The following is an 18,512-nucleotide window of genomic DNA, read 5'->3' as shown; positions in this document are numbered from 1 at the left end:
CCTTGGATCCAAGTTGGTGAGCTTTTTGCTCAAGCCAGATGAGCCAGCGCTCAAACTGGCAACCTCAGGTTCTCGAACCTGGGTCCTCGGCATCCCCGTCCCACACTTTATGTACTGCGCCACCGCCTGGACAGGCAAGTAATGTATTTCTAAATAAATGACTTCCTAGGAAAGAAAAACAACAGTGTCTTTTCTCCTAAAATCAATGCTAAGATGTGAGAATGGAAAATAAACATGTCACCAATAGAAATTCTTCTTTGATGCATGGCTTGTGCAGTGAGAGTCCAGCACAGTGGAAGGATGGAGCTACCTCAAGGTCAATGGAAGGTATTAAAGTATGTCATGATTTACTTGTCACTTACAGAGACCGGTCATCATTGCCAGCTGTCTACGCAAGGAGTACAAAGGGAAGAGGAAACACTTCTTCTCTAAAACGAAGAAGATCGCCACCAGAAATGTCTCTTTCTGTGTTAGAAAAGGTAGGACACGGGGCTCTTCTCCTGATGGCTCAGGACCCTTCTTACAGCTTGTGGTTCTTGATGATGATCATTCTGTGCATTAACTCTAGGTTCACACACAGACCCATCAACGGGGTGACCTTGACAGTTCCTTCTACATGGTTCATTTCCAAAGAAATTAATTAATTCATGTCTGTGGATACGTGCCTAGTAACATATACATGGAAACCCTAAGTGCTCTTTGAAATGAACCACTAAAACCATGACATTTCTATCTATGAACATGATTGATTTCCTAATGTTCATTATCCTTCCCAAAAAAACTAGTGTGATGTTCCAGCACATTCTGAAGGCAAGAACAGCAGATGTTAGATGACTTCATTTTGTGACATTATTTCATGGTTCTTAGAATCACAAGAGAAGGAGTCTGACACACCTAGCTTCCAAGAGTGGCTTCGTTACTTCCCATCAGTGTGACTCTGGGCAATTAACCTCATCCCTAAGACCTATTGTCCACAAATATGTGAGCAAAGATTATGATAACCTCTCAGGGGGTTGTGGCAATGAAATGAGATACTACATACAAAGCACATAGAACACTTGTCACGTAGTAAGACTTCAGACTATGTTTTATTCTTAATTTTACTATTGAAGTCAATTTGTATTATGTATAACCTTTTTTTCAGGTGAGGTTTTAGGATTACTAGGACACAATGGAGCTGGTAAAAGTACATCCATTAAGATGATAACTGGAGACACAGAACCAACTGCTGGACAGGTAGGTGAATTATGTGGAAAATGTGTTACCTAGTAGTGCTCAAATAAATTTTATAAGATGCTAAAATATACACAGAAAAGTCTCATTTCTTCATTAGATGAATGAAGTGATTAATGTGGCAGAATAATGCCTCATAAATTATCACAACAGAACACATCAAAATTAATCCTGAAAGAGGATAATTACTCATGACTTTAAAGGCCTTTAGTGGGAATGTCCAGTATCAGATCAGCAATCCATATCAGATCAGAATTCAAACAAATCCTATTTAGAGTAACACACAGATTTGCACCATTAATGAGCATTGTCCTTTCAATATTAATAAAAATGTTTTTTAAAAAGCACCTAATTAATCATATTCATCATCCTTCAAAAAGCACTTAGCGGCCTGACCTGTGGTGGCGCAGTGGATAAAGCGTCGACCTGGAAATGCTGAGGTCGCCAGTTCAAAACCCTGGGCTTGCCTGGTCAAGGCACATATGGGAGTTGATGCTTCCAGCTCCTCCCCACCTCTCTCTGTCTCTCCTCTCTCTCTGTCTCTCCCTCTCCTCTCTAAAATGAATAAATAAAAAATAAAATAAAAAAAGAAATTAGAACCATCTTTAAAAAAAAAAGCACTTAGCTACTGGAACACATATTCTCATACTAACAGACTATCTTGGGGGAGTGTTATAAAGGAATGGCTTGAATTTGAGTAACAGGTATATGAAGTCAACAGAATTATACATATAATTCAACTGCATATGGAGACCTTGCAAACAGAAAATGAGCTCAATTTATCAGAGACAAATGAGAAAACTTTCCCCCAAACTCTACGGCAGAAAAAAGATAACCTTAAGAACTTCTTTTGAAAGTATGCTCAGGGGAGTGGAGAATGGAACTTAAGGCAGAGGTCTGTGGAACTGCACCATGGGAAAGTGGTTTGTGGTCAAACCCTCATAAACACCACCAGGCATGTGATTGACAGATTTCCCACTGAAGAGGAAGGAGAAAACTTATTCACAGTCACTCTGAAGCTGAGGTGAGAACAGGTGTTCATGAAGGGATTCTCTCGGTGACAGTAATGGCTCTGCCAACCCTACCTGGACTCCCTAGTTCAGGTGAGACCACCCTCCATTCAATCACCACCTGTACCCTAAGTCAATATTTTATTTGTCCTAAAGCATGAGCATGAAAGAGGTTCATTGATGAATTGAAATGAAATATTTTAAAGGTTATCTGAGATCGAATTTATAAAGCCAACAACTATTTGCATATCATGTAATCACCTTTAATCACATCAGCCAGTTTATAAACAATGTCATTGTCTTGATAAAATACTTCCAAAGACTTCTCACTGCACTCTCACTGAGGGGAACCTCCCTTTGCAGGTCAGGGGCTGATTTCCATGTTCCTGCTGCCACAGCTCTCTCATCTTTCCTGGGCCTCTGTGCTCTGGGGTCCCTACCTTTGCCTGGGGTCCAAGAACACATTGAGCATCATCCCTCCACAGAGCTTTGCTGTGACCCAAATTGCTGTCCTTTCCCACAGCGGACGCCCACTCACCCTTCTGATAGGTCCCTCGGCAGACAGGCTTTCTCCAATCATCCTACCTCATGTCACTAACCTTGAATATTTGTTTCTTTCCACGCATTTACTCTCTGACAACCTTCCTCCAAAGCACAATGGTTACAGATGATCAAACTCAAGGAGGCCTGAGAATTTCTCTAGTTTTTCTGGGTTTCTAAGGACAAAGACATCATGGACATACAGAAGAACAATGCATGTCGTAGAGCCTGAGAGTGAACTTTTCTCTGCAGGTGCTACTAAAAGGCAGCAGTAACAGGGTCCCCCCGGAGATCCTGGGGTACTGCCCTCAGGAGAACGTGCTGTGGCCCAGCCTGACGGTGAGGGAGCACCTGGAGGTGTTTGCTGCGGTGAAAGGGCTGAGAAAAGCGGACGCCACTCTCGCCATCTCACGGTACATGAGGGACCCACCTGTCCTCTACCCACGTAGTCCAGGGACACAGTTGGGAGTGACAAGCTTCATGGGAAAGTTGGGACTTCACAGGAGAATGTCAACATTGACCCAGACCACACTGGGTAGATATGCAATTAGGAGGCAGTTTCCCCGATTTCAAGGTGTTATTTTTTGGTATCAGGTATGGTAAGAAAAGTGTTCATTGATAAATTTTTCAAAAGTACTCGAATTTAAACATAAACTATCATAGAACATATACTTGGAGATCATGAAATATGCTTAAAATCTTTTAATAGGAAAAACTGATTTTGGGAGATAGGGGAGAATCAAACCAGTCATTTTTAACATGAGCCAGCATCTATTTTCAGAACCACATTTCTGATCTCTGCTCTCCACCTTTGTCCTGCGTGGCCCCGTGGCCCATTATGCCCCATTCTTGCTCCTTGTCAGAAGTCTGTAAGGTTCCTTTGTGTTTCCTTCAGGTTGGTGGATGTGCTCAAGCTGCAGGACCAGCAGAAGCATCCCGTGAAGGCTTTATCTGAGGGAATAAAGAGAAAGGTAGGGGCGGGGCTCGCTGTTACTCTGCACAGCCCTCAGGTTCGTGCCAGACGCGCTGTTCCTCTCGTTCCAGCTGTGCTTCGCGCTGAGCATCCTAGGAAACCCGTCAGTGGTGCTGCTGGACGAGCTGTCCACGGGCATGGACCCCGAGGGGCAGCAGGAGATGTGGTGAGATGTCAGAATAACCCAAAGTGAACTTGTTTTATTTATGAAATGAAAGACATCGACATTATCAGGAATGTAATGTTACAGAAAAAACTGATAGCACACCACAAACAACTTTATGGAGAAGAAAAAAAATTTTCTAACAAACGAATACTCTATGAATGTCATTCTCATCATATTTTGTCTTGCTATGCATGGCCCACTTTTTACCCTCTATCAGATCAAACAATATTAAGTTCTAAGTCTTTCTGCAACATCACCTTTTGCATAATTCTTTTGGGATAAAAAAAATTTATCTCCAGAATATATTCTTTAATTTCTTTATAAATATTCTGAAAGTTGTCACTGTGTACTTTAAGGTATATGTTGTTATCATCATGCTTTTAAATAAGTTCTTATTTTCTATCTTTTTTCCTAATGCCTTCTCATAAATATTCTTGAAATTCCAAGTTTTAAAAATTTTTTTAGCCTGACCTGTGATGGTGCAGTGGATAAAGTATCGACCTGGAAATGCTGAGGTCCCCGGTTCGAAACCCTGGGCTTGCCTGGTCAAGGCACATATGGGAGTGGATGCTTCCAGCTCCTCCCCCTTCTCTCTCTCTCTCTCTCTCTCTCCTCTCTAAAAATGAATAAATAAAATAATTAAAAAAAATTTTTTTAGATAATTAAATTTAACAGAATAACATTGATAGAGTAATGGCGGGGTAGGAAGTGATACCGATAAATCTCCCCCAAAACTCAACAAGATCTTCAACCAGAAACAGAAAAACCTATCCTTGGAGCCTCCAGATGTTTCGCAATACACCCGAAGGTATGGTCGAGCGAAAAATTGGCTAAATATATAACCAAATCCCGAAGGAAATAGGGAGTAAGAAATGCTCCACCTTCCTCACTAACCTAAACAGGGCGGCTTTCACTGGGAACTGAGAATATAGAAACTGAGGTGGGCAAAGGAGGTGAATAGATCCAGGCCGTGGCACAAACGGCCGAACCAGGCTGTGGTACGGAGATCCAAGCAGAGGAAAAATTGTTCCTGTGGCAACCCAGGTAATACAAGCTAACACTCGCACCAAACTCAGACAAAGAAAGACAAGTGGGGCAGCCATTTTCCCCGACCCCCTGGTCGGCGCGCACAGATAGTGGGCGAGAGATTTCTTCCAAAGCCCCGGGAGTGGGCGCCCATGTTACGCCACAGAGAGGCAGAGTCAGAGGCCTTTGTGTGGGCCGAAAGCCGAATCTCCGGGCTGCCCCAGTGCCCTGGGAAAGCTGCGCATGGGAGGGAGCGGGAACTAATTCCAACGGTGGAACTTTTCCATGCTAGTAGGGGTTTCACTCAGAGGGTAAGGCGGCCTGATATCATGGTCTGCGTGCACAGATAGTGAGCGAGACATTCCTCCAACCGCCCCGGGAGTGGGCGCCCACTGTGTTACCGGACAGAGTGGCAGAGCCAGAGGTCTTTGAGTAGGCGGAAGCCCCGCCTGATTATGCTAGCAGCTCTGACTGACTGAGCCTTACCCAGAACCCTGTGCTGAGTGGAAATAGAGTGGGGAGTTGCCAGTTCTTTGAGCCTCTTACTATCCAGGCAGAGGCAGCAGCAACCCCATAGCTGGATTATCAGGCTACTACTTGAGGAAGGAAAGACTAGGAGAAAGGCTCCAGGAACACAGACTCTCTCACTGTCAGAACCTATAAATGCTAATGAGCCTCGACTGCCAACGAGACTAAAGCAAAATACATGACATCACCATAGAGACTTATCAACTGCAAACCTCTACCTGAGCGTGCCAAAGGGGCAGAACCCGGAGTACAGAGTCACCGACCAGGAAGAGGGAGAGAAAAGAAAAAGCAAGAAGATAACCTCTCAAAATCAAGAATAATCTGCAGACTTTATAACCTATCCCATTTTATTATATTTGTTCGTTTGTTTCTCTTATCTTCATTCTTGATATTTTTTTTTCCTCCTCCAATTTGGCCAAATAATTCTCTGCCGGTCTTACTCTCTCCTCTCCTTGAACTACACTACCCATAAGTGTTACATCTCCCATTATCTTTTCTTTCCTCTTCCTTTCTCTCTATGAGGGTTGCACTCCAAAACCCTTAACTCTCTCTCTCTCTCCTCTTTTTTCTTTTTTCTTCTTTTAGTGGTTCCCTCTTTTTTTCTCTCTCTCTTTCTTTCTTTTCTCCCTCTATATTAGTTTCTTCCTTTCTCCTTAACATCTCCTGTCATTCAAACCTCAATAACAAACAATATCTTATCTGGGACTCAAACTTATGTTTGTGGCATTTTGGGGGGTTTTACTTCACCTTTTTAACACACTAGCAGTGATCCCATCCCTGGCTCTCCATTTTATCTCGTTCTTGTTCCACTAAATACAATAGTAAATTTTTAATTTGTCCCCTCATTTTCCTGTTTCTCTCTTATTCCTCTCATCATAACTCTTAGTCAACCAACACGTAAAAGCAAATCATTTTATTCTTGAACCAAATTTTTTCCTTATTTGCGTTTTTTTAATTAAATTTAATGCAGTGACATTGATAAATCAGGGTACATATGTTGAGAGAAAATATCTCTAGATTATTTTGATATTTGATTGTGCTGTATACCCCTCCCCCAAAGTTAAATTGTCTTCTGTCACCTTCTATCTGATTTTCTTTGTGCCCCTCCCCTCCCCTAACCCCTCTCTCCTTCTTCACCCCCTCCATCCTCCCCCAACCTCCTGCCCCTGTTGCCATCACATTCTTGTTCATGTCTCTGAGTCTCATTTTTGTGTCCCTTCTATGTATGGATTCATCTTAGTTTTTTTTTTTTCTGATTTACTTATTTCACTCCATATAATGTTGTCAGGGTCCATCCATATTATTGTAAATGATCCGATGTCATCATTTCTTATGGCTGAGTAGTATTCCATAGTATATATGTACCAAAGCTTTTTAATCCACTCGTCCTCTGATGGACACTTGGGCTGTTTCCAGTTCTTCGCTATTGTGAACAATGCTGCCACAAACATGCGGGTGCATTTCTCCTTTTCGAGCCATTCTATGGTGTCCTTGGGGTATATTCCTAAAAGTGGGATAGCTGGATCAAAAGGCAGTTCGATTTTCAGATTTTTGAGGAATCTCCATACTGTTTTCCACAGTGGTTGCACCAGTCTGCATTCCCACCAGCAGAGCAGGAGGGTTCCCTTTTCTCCACATCCTCGCCAGCACTTATTCTGTGTTGTTTTGTTGATAAGCGCCATTCTGACTGGTGTGAGGTGATATCTCATTGTGGTTTTAATTTGCATTTCTCTAATGATTAGTGATGTTGAGCATTTTTTCATGTGCCTATTGGCCATCTGTATGTCCTCTTTGGAGAAGTGTCTATTCATCTCTTTTGCCCATTTTTGGGTTGGGTTGTTTGTCTTCCTGGTGTTGAGTTTTACAAGTTCTTTATAAATTTTGGTTATTAACCCCTTATCAGACGTATTGTCAAATATGTTCTCCCATTGTGTAGTTTGTCTTTTTATTCTGTTCTTGTTGTCTTTAGCTGTGCAAAATCTTTTTAGTTTGATATAGTCCCATTTGTTTATCCTGTCTTTTATTTCACTTCCCCGTGGAGATAAATCAGCAAATATATTGCTCCGAGAGATGTCCGAGAGCTTACTGCCTATGTTTTCTTCTAAGATGCTTATGGTTTCACGGCCTACATTTAAGTCTTTTATCCATTTTGAGTTTATTTTTGTGAGTGGTATAAGATGGTGATCTAGTTTCATTTTTTTGCAGGTAGCTGTCCAATTTTCCCAACACCATTTGTTAAAGAGGCTGTCTTTACTCCATTGTATTTCCTTACCTCCTTTGTCAAATATCAGTTGTCCATAGAACTGTGGGTTTATTTCTGGGTTCTCTGTTCTGTTCCATTGATCTATGTGCCTATTCTTATGCCAGTACCAGGCTGTTTTGAGTACAACGGCCTTGTAGTATAACTTGATATCAGGAAGTGTGATATCTCCCACTTTATTCTTCTTTTTTAAAATTGCTGAGGCTATTCGTGTCCTCTTTTGGTTCCATATAAATTTTTGGAATATGTGTTCTATATCTTTGAAGTATGTCATTGGTATTTTAATTGGTATTGCGTTGAATTTATAGATTGCTTTGGGTAATATAGACATTTTAATGATGTTTATTCTTCCTAACCATGAGCACGGTATATGCTTCCACTTGTTTGTATCTTCCTTGATTTCTTTTATCAATGCTTTGTAATTTTCCAAGTACAAGTCTTTAGTCTCCTTGGTTAAGTTTACTCCTAGGTACTTTATTTTTTTGGTTGTAATTGTGAAGGGGATTGTTTCCTTAATTTCTCTTTCTGACTGTTCATTGTTGGTGTATAAAAATGCTTCTGATTTCTGAGTATTGATTTTATATCCTGCCACTTTGCTGAATTTATTTATCAGGTCCAGTAGTTTTTTGACTGAGACTTTAGGGTTTTCTATATACAATATCATATCACCTGCAAATAATGATAGTTTTACTTCTTCTTTTCCAACTTGAATGCCTTTTATTTCTTCTTCTTGTCTGATTGCTGTGGCTAGGACTTCCAGGACTATGTTAAATAAGAGTGGTGAAAGGGGGCACCCCTGCCTTGTTCCTGATCTTAAGGGTATTGCTTTTAATTTTTGCCCATTGAGTATGATGTTGGCTGTGGGTTTCTCATAGATGGCTTTTATCATGTTGAGGTATGTTCCCTGTATTCCCACTTTGCTGAGAGTTTTGATCATGAATGGGTGCTGGATTTTATCAAATGCTTTTTCTGCGTCTATTGAAATTATCATATGGTTTTTCTCCTTTCTTTTGTTTATGTGATGAATCACATTGATTGATTTACGAATATTGTACCAGCCTTGCCTCCCCATAATAAATCCCACTTGATCATGGTGTATGATTTTTTCCATATATTGTTGGATCCGGTTTGCTAATATTTTGTTGAGGATTTTAGCATCTATATTCATCAGATATATTGGCCTATAATTTTCTTTCTTTGTGTGGTCTTTGCCTGGTTTTGGAATCAGAATTATGCTCGCCTCATAAAAGGAGCTTGGAAGTCTTCCTTCCTCTTGAATTTTTTGAAATAGTTTGAGAAGGATAGGAGTTAGTTCTTCTTTGAATATTTGGTAGAATTCCATTGTGAAGCCATCGGGCCCTGGACTTTTTTTTTGTTGGGAGTTTTTTGATAACTGTTTCGATTTCCTTTGTTGTAATCGGTCTGTTTAGGTTTTCTGATTCTTTCAGATTGATTTTTGGAAGATTGTATGTTTCAAGGAATTTGTCCATTTCATCTAGGTTGTCTAGTTTTTTGGCATACAGTTCTTCATAGTATTTTCTTACAATATTTTGTATTTCTGTTGTGTCAGTTGTTATTTCTCCTCTCTCATTTCTAATATTATTTATTTGAGTCCTCTCTCTCTTTTTCTTGGTGAGTCTACTTAAAGGTTCATCAATCTTGTTTACCTTTTCAAAGAACCAGCTCCTAGTTTCATTGATCCTCTGTATTGTTTCTTTAGCCTCTATGTCATTTATTTCTGCTCTGATCTTATTTTCTTCCTTCTACTACATTTGGGCTTTACTTACTGTTCTTTTTCTAATTCTTTTAGATTCAGGGTTAAGTTGTTTATTTGAGCTTTTTCTAGCTTCTGAAAGTGTGCCTGTAGTGCAATGAACTTCCCTCTCAGCACTGCTTTCGCTGTGTCCCATAAATTTTGAGTTGTTGTATGCTCATTGTCATTCGTTTCTAGGAATTTTTTTATTTCTTCTTTGATCTCATTCTTAATCCATTCATTATTTAACACCCTGCTATTTAGTTTCCATGTGTTTGAGAATTTTTGAGCTTTCCTGCTGTGATTCATTTCTAGTTTCATGCCATTGTGATCGGAGAAAGTGCTTGATATGATTTCAGTTTTCTTAAATTTGTTGAGAGCACTTTTGTGCCCTAACATGTGGTCTATCCTAGAGAATGTATCATGAGCACTTGAAAAGAATGTATATTCTGCTGCTTTAGGGTGAAAGGTTCTGAAGATATCTATTAAATCGAGTTGATCTAGTGTTTCCAATAAGTCTGCTGTTTCTTTGTTAATTTTCTTTCTTGAGGATCTATCTAGTGATGTTAGTGGGGTATTGAAATCCCCTACTATTATAGTATTGCTGTTGATCTCGCCCTTTAAATCCATCAAAGTCTGTTTTATATATTTGGTTGCTCCTATATTAGGAGCATAAATATTTATTTATAATAGTTATATCTTCCTGTTGGATTACTCCCTTTATCATTATGTAGTGGCCTTCTTTATCTCTTACTATATCCTTTGTTTTAAAGTCCAATTTGTCTGATATAAGTATTGCTACCCCAGCTTTTTTTTCATTTCCGTTTGCATGATATGTTTTTTTTCCATCCTTTTACCTTCAATCTATGTGTGTCTTTTGTTCTACGGTGTGTCTCTTGTAGACAACATATGTATGGGTCCTGTTTTCTTATCCACACAGCTACCCTATGTCTTTTGATTGGATCATTTAATCCATTTACATTTAAGGTTATTATTGATATGTAGTTGTTTATTGCCATTTTCTTCTTTAAAGGTGTATTCCTTTTTTTGATATATACTTTTCCAACTTTGATCTGTTTACAACAGGCCCCTTAATATTTCTTGCAGCATTGGTTTGGTTGTAATGAATTCCTTGAGTTGTTTTTTGTCTTGGAAGCTTTTTATTTCTCCTTCAATTTTAAACAATAGCCTTGCTGGATAAAGTAGTCTTGGTTGTAGGTTCTTGTTCTGCATTACTTTGAATATTTCTTGCCATTCCCTTCTTGCCTCAAGTGTTTCTGTTGAGAAGTCGGATGTCATCCTTATGGGGGCTCCTTTGTAGGTGATAACTTTTTTTTCTCTTGCAGCTTTTAATATTTTCTCTTTATCGCTTAGCTTTGGTATTTTAATTATGATGTGTCTTGGTGTAGGTTTCTTTGGGTTTCTCTTTAATGGAGTTCTCTGTGCTTCTTGGACTTGTGAGAGTTTCTCTTGCATTAATTTAGGGAAGTTTTCAGTTATCATATAATTGAACAAAGTCTCTATCCCTTGTTCTTTTTCTTCTTCTTCTTCAGGAACCCCTATGATGCGGATGTTATTTCTCTTCATGTTGTCACAGAGCTCTCTAAGTGTTTCCTCTGACTTTTTGAGTCTCTTTTCTCTTTTCTTCTCTGCTTTTATGCTTTCATTCCAGTTGTCCTCCAACTTACTGATTGAATTCTCAGCTGTATCCATCCTGTTTTTAATTCCTTCCATTGTGGTCTTCATTTCTGATATTGTATTTGTCATCTCTGACTGATTCTTTTTTAATATTTCAATATCCTTTTTTATACTTGCTATTTCTTTATTTAGGTTTTCAAACTGCCCCTCCATTGTTGTTCTAAGATCCCTAAGCATCCTTACAATCATTATTATGAACTCTGCATCTGGAAGTTTGATTATTTTCATATCACTCAGCTCATCTCTCAAAGGTGTCTTTTGCGGTTTCATTTGGGTTGCACTCCTTTGTTTTCTCATAATGGTGTTTTATTTGTAGAGTTGGTTGAGTCTAGGCTTGGTGTTGTCTGCCTCCAGTTTTCAGTTGTGTTATTTCTAGGTCTTCTTGGGTTGGTATCAGCTATTATTTGTAATCCACTTTCAGATTTGGGCAGCTTTGAAGTCTTGATTTGTTTGTTTTCTTAACAGGTGATAGTCTTGTTAACTGATCTCAGCAGGGGGCTTCCTTGAAACTGTAACCAGGAATGCTGTGGGTGTAACCTAAGACGCTGAAGGACTCTTCCACCAACTAATCTCACTGGGGGCAGAGTTTTTTCTCAGCTTCAGAAGGGAGAGGTTTATCTCAGATCTCCACTGAGACCTGAGTTACTGCCCCTCCTCCCCACTTCTTGTTTTCAGCTGTGTCTTGTTGCGCTGATTGGAGCTGGATAGATGTCTGAAGATCTCTGATTCGGAAGCACTTCAGCTCTGTTTTGTGAAAAGTTCAGTCCCTCCCCCAGCTTGGCCGCCTCCAGCACAAATGAGTCAGCTTTTTTATTTCGTTTCTTGCATACATTAGCCCCTCACAGTCTGTCCCTCTCCTTGTCATTTCCACTTGGGAGATAAGCTGGTCTTTTCAAACCACCTTGCTCCCTGGTCACCAGGTAAGTGGCTGTGAGCAGAAGTTTCTGCTCTTTTTCCTCTGTGAAATCCTCTCTGGGCTCTCAGCCTCACCCCCTCTTCCGTTCCTGTAAGCAAAGGAGATTCAGGTACTCCTTACCAGGATTATTGTGGCTTCCTCTTTGCTCCTTGGTTTCTGAGAGCTGTTCTTGCAGTTCAGTGTTGGTTTTTCATGCTGATATTTCCTGAATTGATTTGTATTCCAGTTTGGTGTTGAGAGCTGGGCGTCTGTGCATCCGCATACTCCGCTGCTATCTTCCCAACCTCCCTTATTAATGTTTTGTGGGTCCATACCCCCTTCTTTTTTTTGCCTCTTTCTTACTTCTCACAAATTCAGACCCTCCATTACAGGTATTGTTTGTTATAATTCACAGTTCACCACAAGATTTTCTCAAGAAAGAGGGGAGAAGAGAGGAGAGGAATAAAGGAGGGGGGAATCATTTCCTTTTTTATAAATTTTTATTTTATTTTTCTTTATTTCATTATAAAGTTTTTTTAAAAAAAAACCAACTCTTTTCCATTTACTATTTTTTAAACTTTTTATTCTTTATTAAATCTTATTAATACTATCAACAAAATCACCCTCAGATGCCATTAAGGAAGATAAAATCAAATATCATGGATACAAAAGAAAGAGAGGTAACACAGCTAGATGAGGAAAAAATCTATGGAGAAAAAATGTAATATATTGTAAACCTTGGAGCTAAATGACAGAGAATTCAAGATCGAAATCCTAAAAATCCTCCAAGATATACAAGAAAACACAGAAAGGCAATTTAGGGAGCTCAGAAAACAACTCAATGAACAAAAAGAATATATTTCCAAGGAAATTGAAACTATAAAAACAAATCAAACAAAAATGAAAAACTCAATTCACGAGCTGAAAAATGAGGTAACAAGCTTAGCTAATAGAACAGGCCAGATAGAAGAGAGGATTAGTGAAATAGAAGAAAAGCAACTTGAGGCACAACAGAGAGAAGAAGAAAGAGACTCAAAAATTTAAAAAAATGAGCTAGTCCTACAAGAATTATCTGACTCCATCAAAAAGAATAACATAAGAATAATAGGTATATCAGAGGGAGAAGAGAGAGAAAATGGAATGGAGAACATACTCAAACAAATAATAGATGAGAACTTCCCAAGCCTGTGGAAAGAACTAAAGCCTCAAGTTGAAGAAGCAAACAAAACTCCAAGTTTTCTTAACCCCAAAAAACCTACTCCAAGGCATATCATAATAAAATTGGCACAAACCAACGGCAAAGAAAAAATTCTCAAGGCAGCTAGGGAAAAGAAGAATACAATATATAAAGGAAGGCCCATTACATTATCATCCGATTTCTCAGCAGAAACTCTACAAGCTAGAATAGAGTGGACCTCAATATTTAAAGTCCTGAAAGAGAGGAACTTTCAGCCATGAATACTATACCCATCAAAGCTATCCTTCAAATATGAAGGAGAAATAAAAACATTCACAGATACAGAAAAGATGAGGGAATTTATCATCAGAAAACCCCCACTCCAGAAAACTAAAGGGGGTTCTCCAATCAGATACAAAGAACAACAAAAAAAAAGCCACAAGTAAAAGCTCCAAGAAGAACACAATAAAACCAAACTTAAACTGTGATAACAAAAAGAAAGGGGGGGAGATGATGCAGATTAACAGTAGCAAAGGACGATGGAGTGCAAAAGTACTCACAAAATAGTGCACTACAATGAACAGGGTAGAAACCCTTTTCATTACTCAAAGGTAACCACCATTGAAAAAAACCACCACAGAAGCACATGAGATAAAAAAGATAGCAACAGAGGAAAGATGTATGGAACACAATCAAATAAAAACAAAAGATAGAAAAACGAAAGAGAAGGATCAAACAAGACACAAAACTAACAGAAAGCAAGATATAAAATGGCAATAGGAAACTCACAAGTGTCAATAATTACACTAAATGTAAACAGATTAAACTCACCAATAAAAAGGCACAGATTAGCAAAATGGATCAAAAAGGAAAATCCAACTGTATGCTGTCTATAAGAAATTCATCTAAGTAACAAAGATAAAAACAAATTCAAAGTGAAAGGCTGGAAAACAATACTCCAAGCAAATAACATAAAAAAAAAAACAGATGTAGCAATACTCATATCTGATATACTGACTACAAGACAGAAAAATACTCAGAGACAAAAATGGCCATTTCATAATGGCTAAGGGGACACTGAATCAAGAAGACATAACAATTCTTAATATATATGCACCAAACCAAGGAGCACCAAAATATATAAGACAGCTACTTATTGACCTTAAAACAAAAACTGACAAAAACACAATCATACTTGGAGACCTCAATACACTGCTGTGTATCGGTCTAGATCGGTCATCCAAACAGAGAATCAACAAAGATATAGTGGCCTTAAACAAAACACTAGAGCACCTGGATATGATAGACATCTACAGGACATTTCATCCCAAAGTGTCTGAGAATACATTTTTCTCCAATTTACATGGATCATTCTCAAGAATTGACCATATGTTGGGCCACAAAATCAACATCAGCAAATTCAGAAAAATCTAAGTTGTACCAAGCATATTTTCTGATCATAAAGCCTTGAAACTAGAATTCAACTGCAAAAAAGAGGAAAAAAATCCCACAAACATGTGGAAACTAAACAACATACTTTTAAAAAATGAATGGGTCAAAGAAGAAATAAGTGCAGAGATCAAAAGATATATACAGACAAATGAAAATGACAATACGACATATCAGAATCTATGGGATGCAGCAAAAGCAGTGATAAGAGGGAAGTTCATATCACTTCAGGCATATATGAACAAACAAGAGAGAGTCAAGTGAACCACTTAACTTCACACCTTAAGGAACTAGAAAAAGAAGAACAAAGATAACCCAAAACCAGCTGAAGAAAGGAGATAATAAAAATCAGAGCAGAAATAAATGACATAGAGAACAGAAAATCTATAGAAAAAATTAATAGAACAAGGAGCTGGTTCTTTGAAAAGATCAACAAAATTGACAAACACTTGGCAAGACTTACCAAGGAAAAAAGAGAAAGAACTCATATAAACAAAATCCAAAACGAAAGAGGAGAAATCACAACGGACACCGTAGATATACAAAGAATTATTGTAGAATACTATGAAAAACTTTATGTCACTAAATTCAACAAGCTAGAAGAAATGGATAAATTCCTAGAACAATACAAACGTTTTAGACTGAGTCAAGAAGAAGCAGAAAGCCTAAACAGACCTATTAGTAGAGAAGAAATAGAAAAAACCATTGAAAACCTCCACAAAAATAAAAGTCCAGGCCCTGACGGCTATACCAGCAAATTTTATCAAACATTCAAAAAAGACTTGGTTCCTATTCTACTCAAAGTCTTCCAAAAAATTGAAGAAGAAGCAATACGTCCAGACACATTTTATGAGGCCAACATAACCCTCATACCAAAACCAGGCAAGGAAGGCACAAAAAAGAAAACTACAGACCAATATCTCTAATGAATACAGATGTTAAAATACTAAACAAAATACTAGCAAATCGAATACAACAACATATTGAAAAAATAATACATCATGATCAAGTGGGATTCATCCCAGAATCTCAAGGATGGTTCAACATACGCAAAACGGTTAACGTAATACACCATATCAACAAAACAAAGAACAAAAACCACATGATCTTATCAATACACGCAGAAAAGGCTTTTGATAAAATACAACAGAATTTTATTTTTAAGACTCTCAACAAAATGGGTATAGAGAGAAAATATCTCAACATGATAAAGGCCATATATGATAAACCATCAGCTAACATCATATTAAATGGCACTAAACTGAAGGCTTTCCCCCTTAAATCAGGAACAAGACAGGGTTGTCCACTCTCTCCACTCTTATTTAATGTGGTATTAGAGGTTCTAGCCAGAGCAATCAGACAAGACAAAAAAATAAAAGGCATCCATATCTGAAAAGAAGAAGTAAAGGTATCACTTTTTGCAGATGATATGATCCTATACATCGAAAAACCCAAAGAATCCACAAAAAGACTACTAGAAACAATAAGCCAATACAGTAAGGTCGCAGGATACAAAATTAACATACAGAAGTCAATAGCCTTTCTATATGCCAACAATGAAACAACTGAGAACAAACTCAAAAGAATAATCCCCTTCACGATTGCCACAAAAAAAATAAAATACCTAGGAATAAACATAACAAAGAATGTAAAGGACTTATATAATGAAAACTATAAACCATTGTTAAGGGAAATCGAAAAAGATATAATGACATGGAAAAATATACCTTGTTCTTGGTTAGGAAGAATAAATATAATCAAGATGGCCATATTACCCAAAGCAATATACAAATTTAATGCAATTCCCATCAAAATTCCAATGACATTTTTTAAAGAAATAGAGCAAAAAATAATCAGATTTATATGGAAGTATAAAAAACCCTGAATAGCCAAAGCAATCCTAAAGAAAAAGAATGAAGCTGGGGGCATTACAATACCTGACTTCAAACTCTATTATAGGGCCACGACAATCAAAACAGTATGGTATTGGCAGAAAAATAGACACTCAGACAAACAGAACAGAATAGAAAGTCCAGAAATAAAACCACATATATACAGTCAAATAATTTTTGATAAAGGGGCCAAGAACACACAATGGAGAAAAGAAAGCCTCTTCAATAACTGGTGCTGGGTAAACTGGAAAGCCACATGCAAAAGAATGAAACTGGACTACAGTCTGTCCCCTTGTACTAAAATTAACTCAAAATGGATCAAAGATTTAAATATAAGACCTGAAACAATTAAGTGCATAGAAGAAGACATAGGTACTCAACTCATGGACCTGGGCTTTGAAGAGCATTTTATGAATTTGACTCCACAGGCAAGAGAAGTGGAGGCAAAAATTAATGAATGGGACTACATCAGACTAAGAAGTTTTTGCTCAGCAAGAGAAACTGATAACAAAATAAACAGAAAGCCAACTAAATGGGAAATGATATTTTCAAACAACAGCTCAGATAAGGGCCTAATATCCAAAATATACAAAGAACCCATAAAACTCAACAACAAACAAACAAACAATCCAATAAAAAAATGGGAAGAGGACATGAACAGATACCTCTCCCAGGAAGAAATACAAATGGCCAACAAATATATGAAAAGATGCTCATCTTCTTTAGCTATTAGAGAAATGCAAATCAAAACTGCAATGAGATACCACCTCACACCTGTTAGATTAGTTACTATTAACAAGACAGGTAATAGCAAATGTTGGAGAGGCTGTGGAGAAAAAGGAACCCTCATCCACTGTTGGTGGGAATGTAAAGTAGTACAACCCTTATGGAAGAAAGTATGCTGGTTCCTCAAAAAACTGAAGATAGAACTACCTTATGACCCAGCAATCCCTCTACTGGGTATATACCCCCAAAACTCAGAAACATTGATACATAAAGACACATGCAGCCACATGTTCATTGCAGCATTGTTCACAGTGGCCAGGACATGGAAACAACCAAAAAGCCCGTCAATAGATGACTGGATAAAGAAGATGTGGCACATATACACTATGGAATACTACTCAGCCATAAGAAATGATGACATCGGATCATTTACAGCAAAATGGTGGGATCTTGATAACATTATACGAAGCAAAATAAGTAAATCAGGAAAAACCAGGAACTGCATTATTCCATACATAGGTGAGACATAAAAGTGAAACTAAGAGACATTGATAAGAGTGTGGTGGTTATGGGGAGAGGGGGGAAAGGGAGAGGGAAAGGGGGAGGGGGAGGGGCACAAAGAAAACTAGATAGAAGGTGACAGAGGACAATCTGACTTTGGGTGATGGGATGCAACATAATTGAACGACCAGATAACCTGGACTTGTTATTTTTGAATATATGTATCCTGATTTATTGATGTCGCCCCATTAAAAAAATAAAATTATTAAAAAAAATATCATTTGAAACAAACAAAAAAAATAATAATTAAACAAACAAACAGAAAGAATGACATTGATTATGTTGTATACTCATCATCCAAAATCAAATCATTTCATCACCATATATTTTTCCTTCTTTTCTTCCTTTTCCCCAAGCCCTTCCCCACATTCCTCAATTTCTGGTAACCACTTCCCTTTTATCTATGTCCATGAGTCTCAGTTTTATATCTCAGCTATGTGTAAAATCATACAATTCTAAGTTTTTTCTATTTCACTCATTATAATGTTCTTAAGGTCTATACATGTTGTCATAAATGACAATATGTCATTATTTCTTATGACTCAGTAGTATTCCATTGTATATATGTACCACTTCTTCTTTATCCAGTCCTCTATCGAGGGACACTGTGATTGTTTCCCTATCT

The 18,512-nt window shown here is 38.0% G+C and overlaps 1 protein-coding gene across 1 annotated transcript in view; it reads left to right on the top strand.

The window, feature by feature from the left end:
• The window catches only part of LOC136308348 (ABC-type organic anion transporter ABCA8-like), a 94,033-nt gene that overhangs the window by 57,665 nt on the left and 17,856 nt on the right, over nucleotides 1-18,512 (top strand). Inside the window, exons 30-34 of the mRNA XM_066235685.1 lie at nucleotides 365-479; nucleotides 1,145-1,236; nucleotides 3,036-3,196; nucleotides 3,679-3,754; nucleotides 3,828-3,922. Coding sequence (XP_066091782.1) covers nucleotides 365-479; nucleotides 1,145-1,236; nucleotides 3,036-3,196; nucleotides 3,679-3,754; nucleotides 3,828-3,922 — 539 coding nt within the window. The remainder of the gene's footprint in view (nucleotides 1-364; nucleotides 480-1,144; nucleotides 1,237-3,035; nucleotides 3,197-3,678; nucleotides 3,755-3,827; nucleotides 3,923-18,512) is intronic.

Source organism: Saccopteryx bilineata, chromosome 6 (genome assembly GCF_036850765.1).
Source record: "Saccopteryx bilineata isolate mSacBil1 chromosome 6, mSacBil1_pri_phased_curated, whole genome shotgun sequence".
Classification (NCBI taxonomy): Eukaryota; Metazoa; Chordata; class Mammalia; order Chiroptera; family Emballonuridae; genus Saccopteryx; species Saccopteryx bilineata.
The sequence above is the reverse complement of the archived record's forward strand: the minus strand, read 5'-3'. Positions and strand labels throughout refer to the sequence as shown.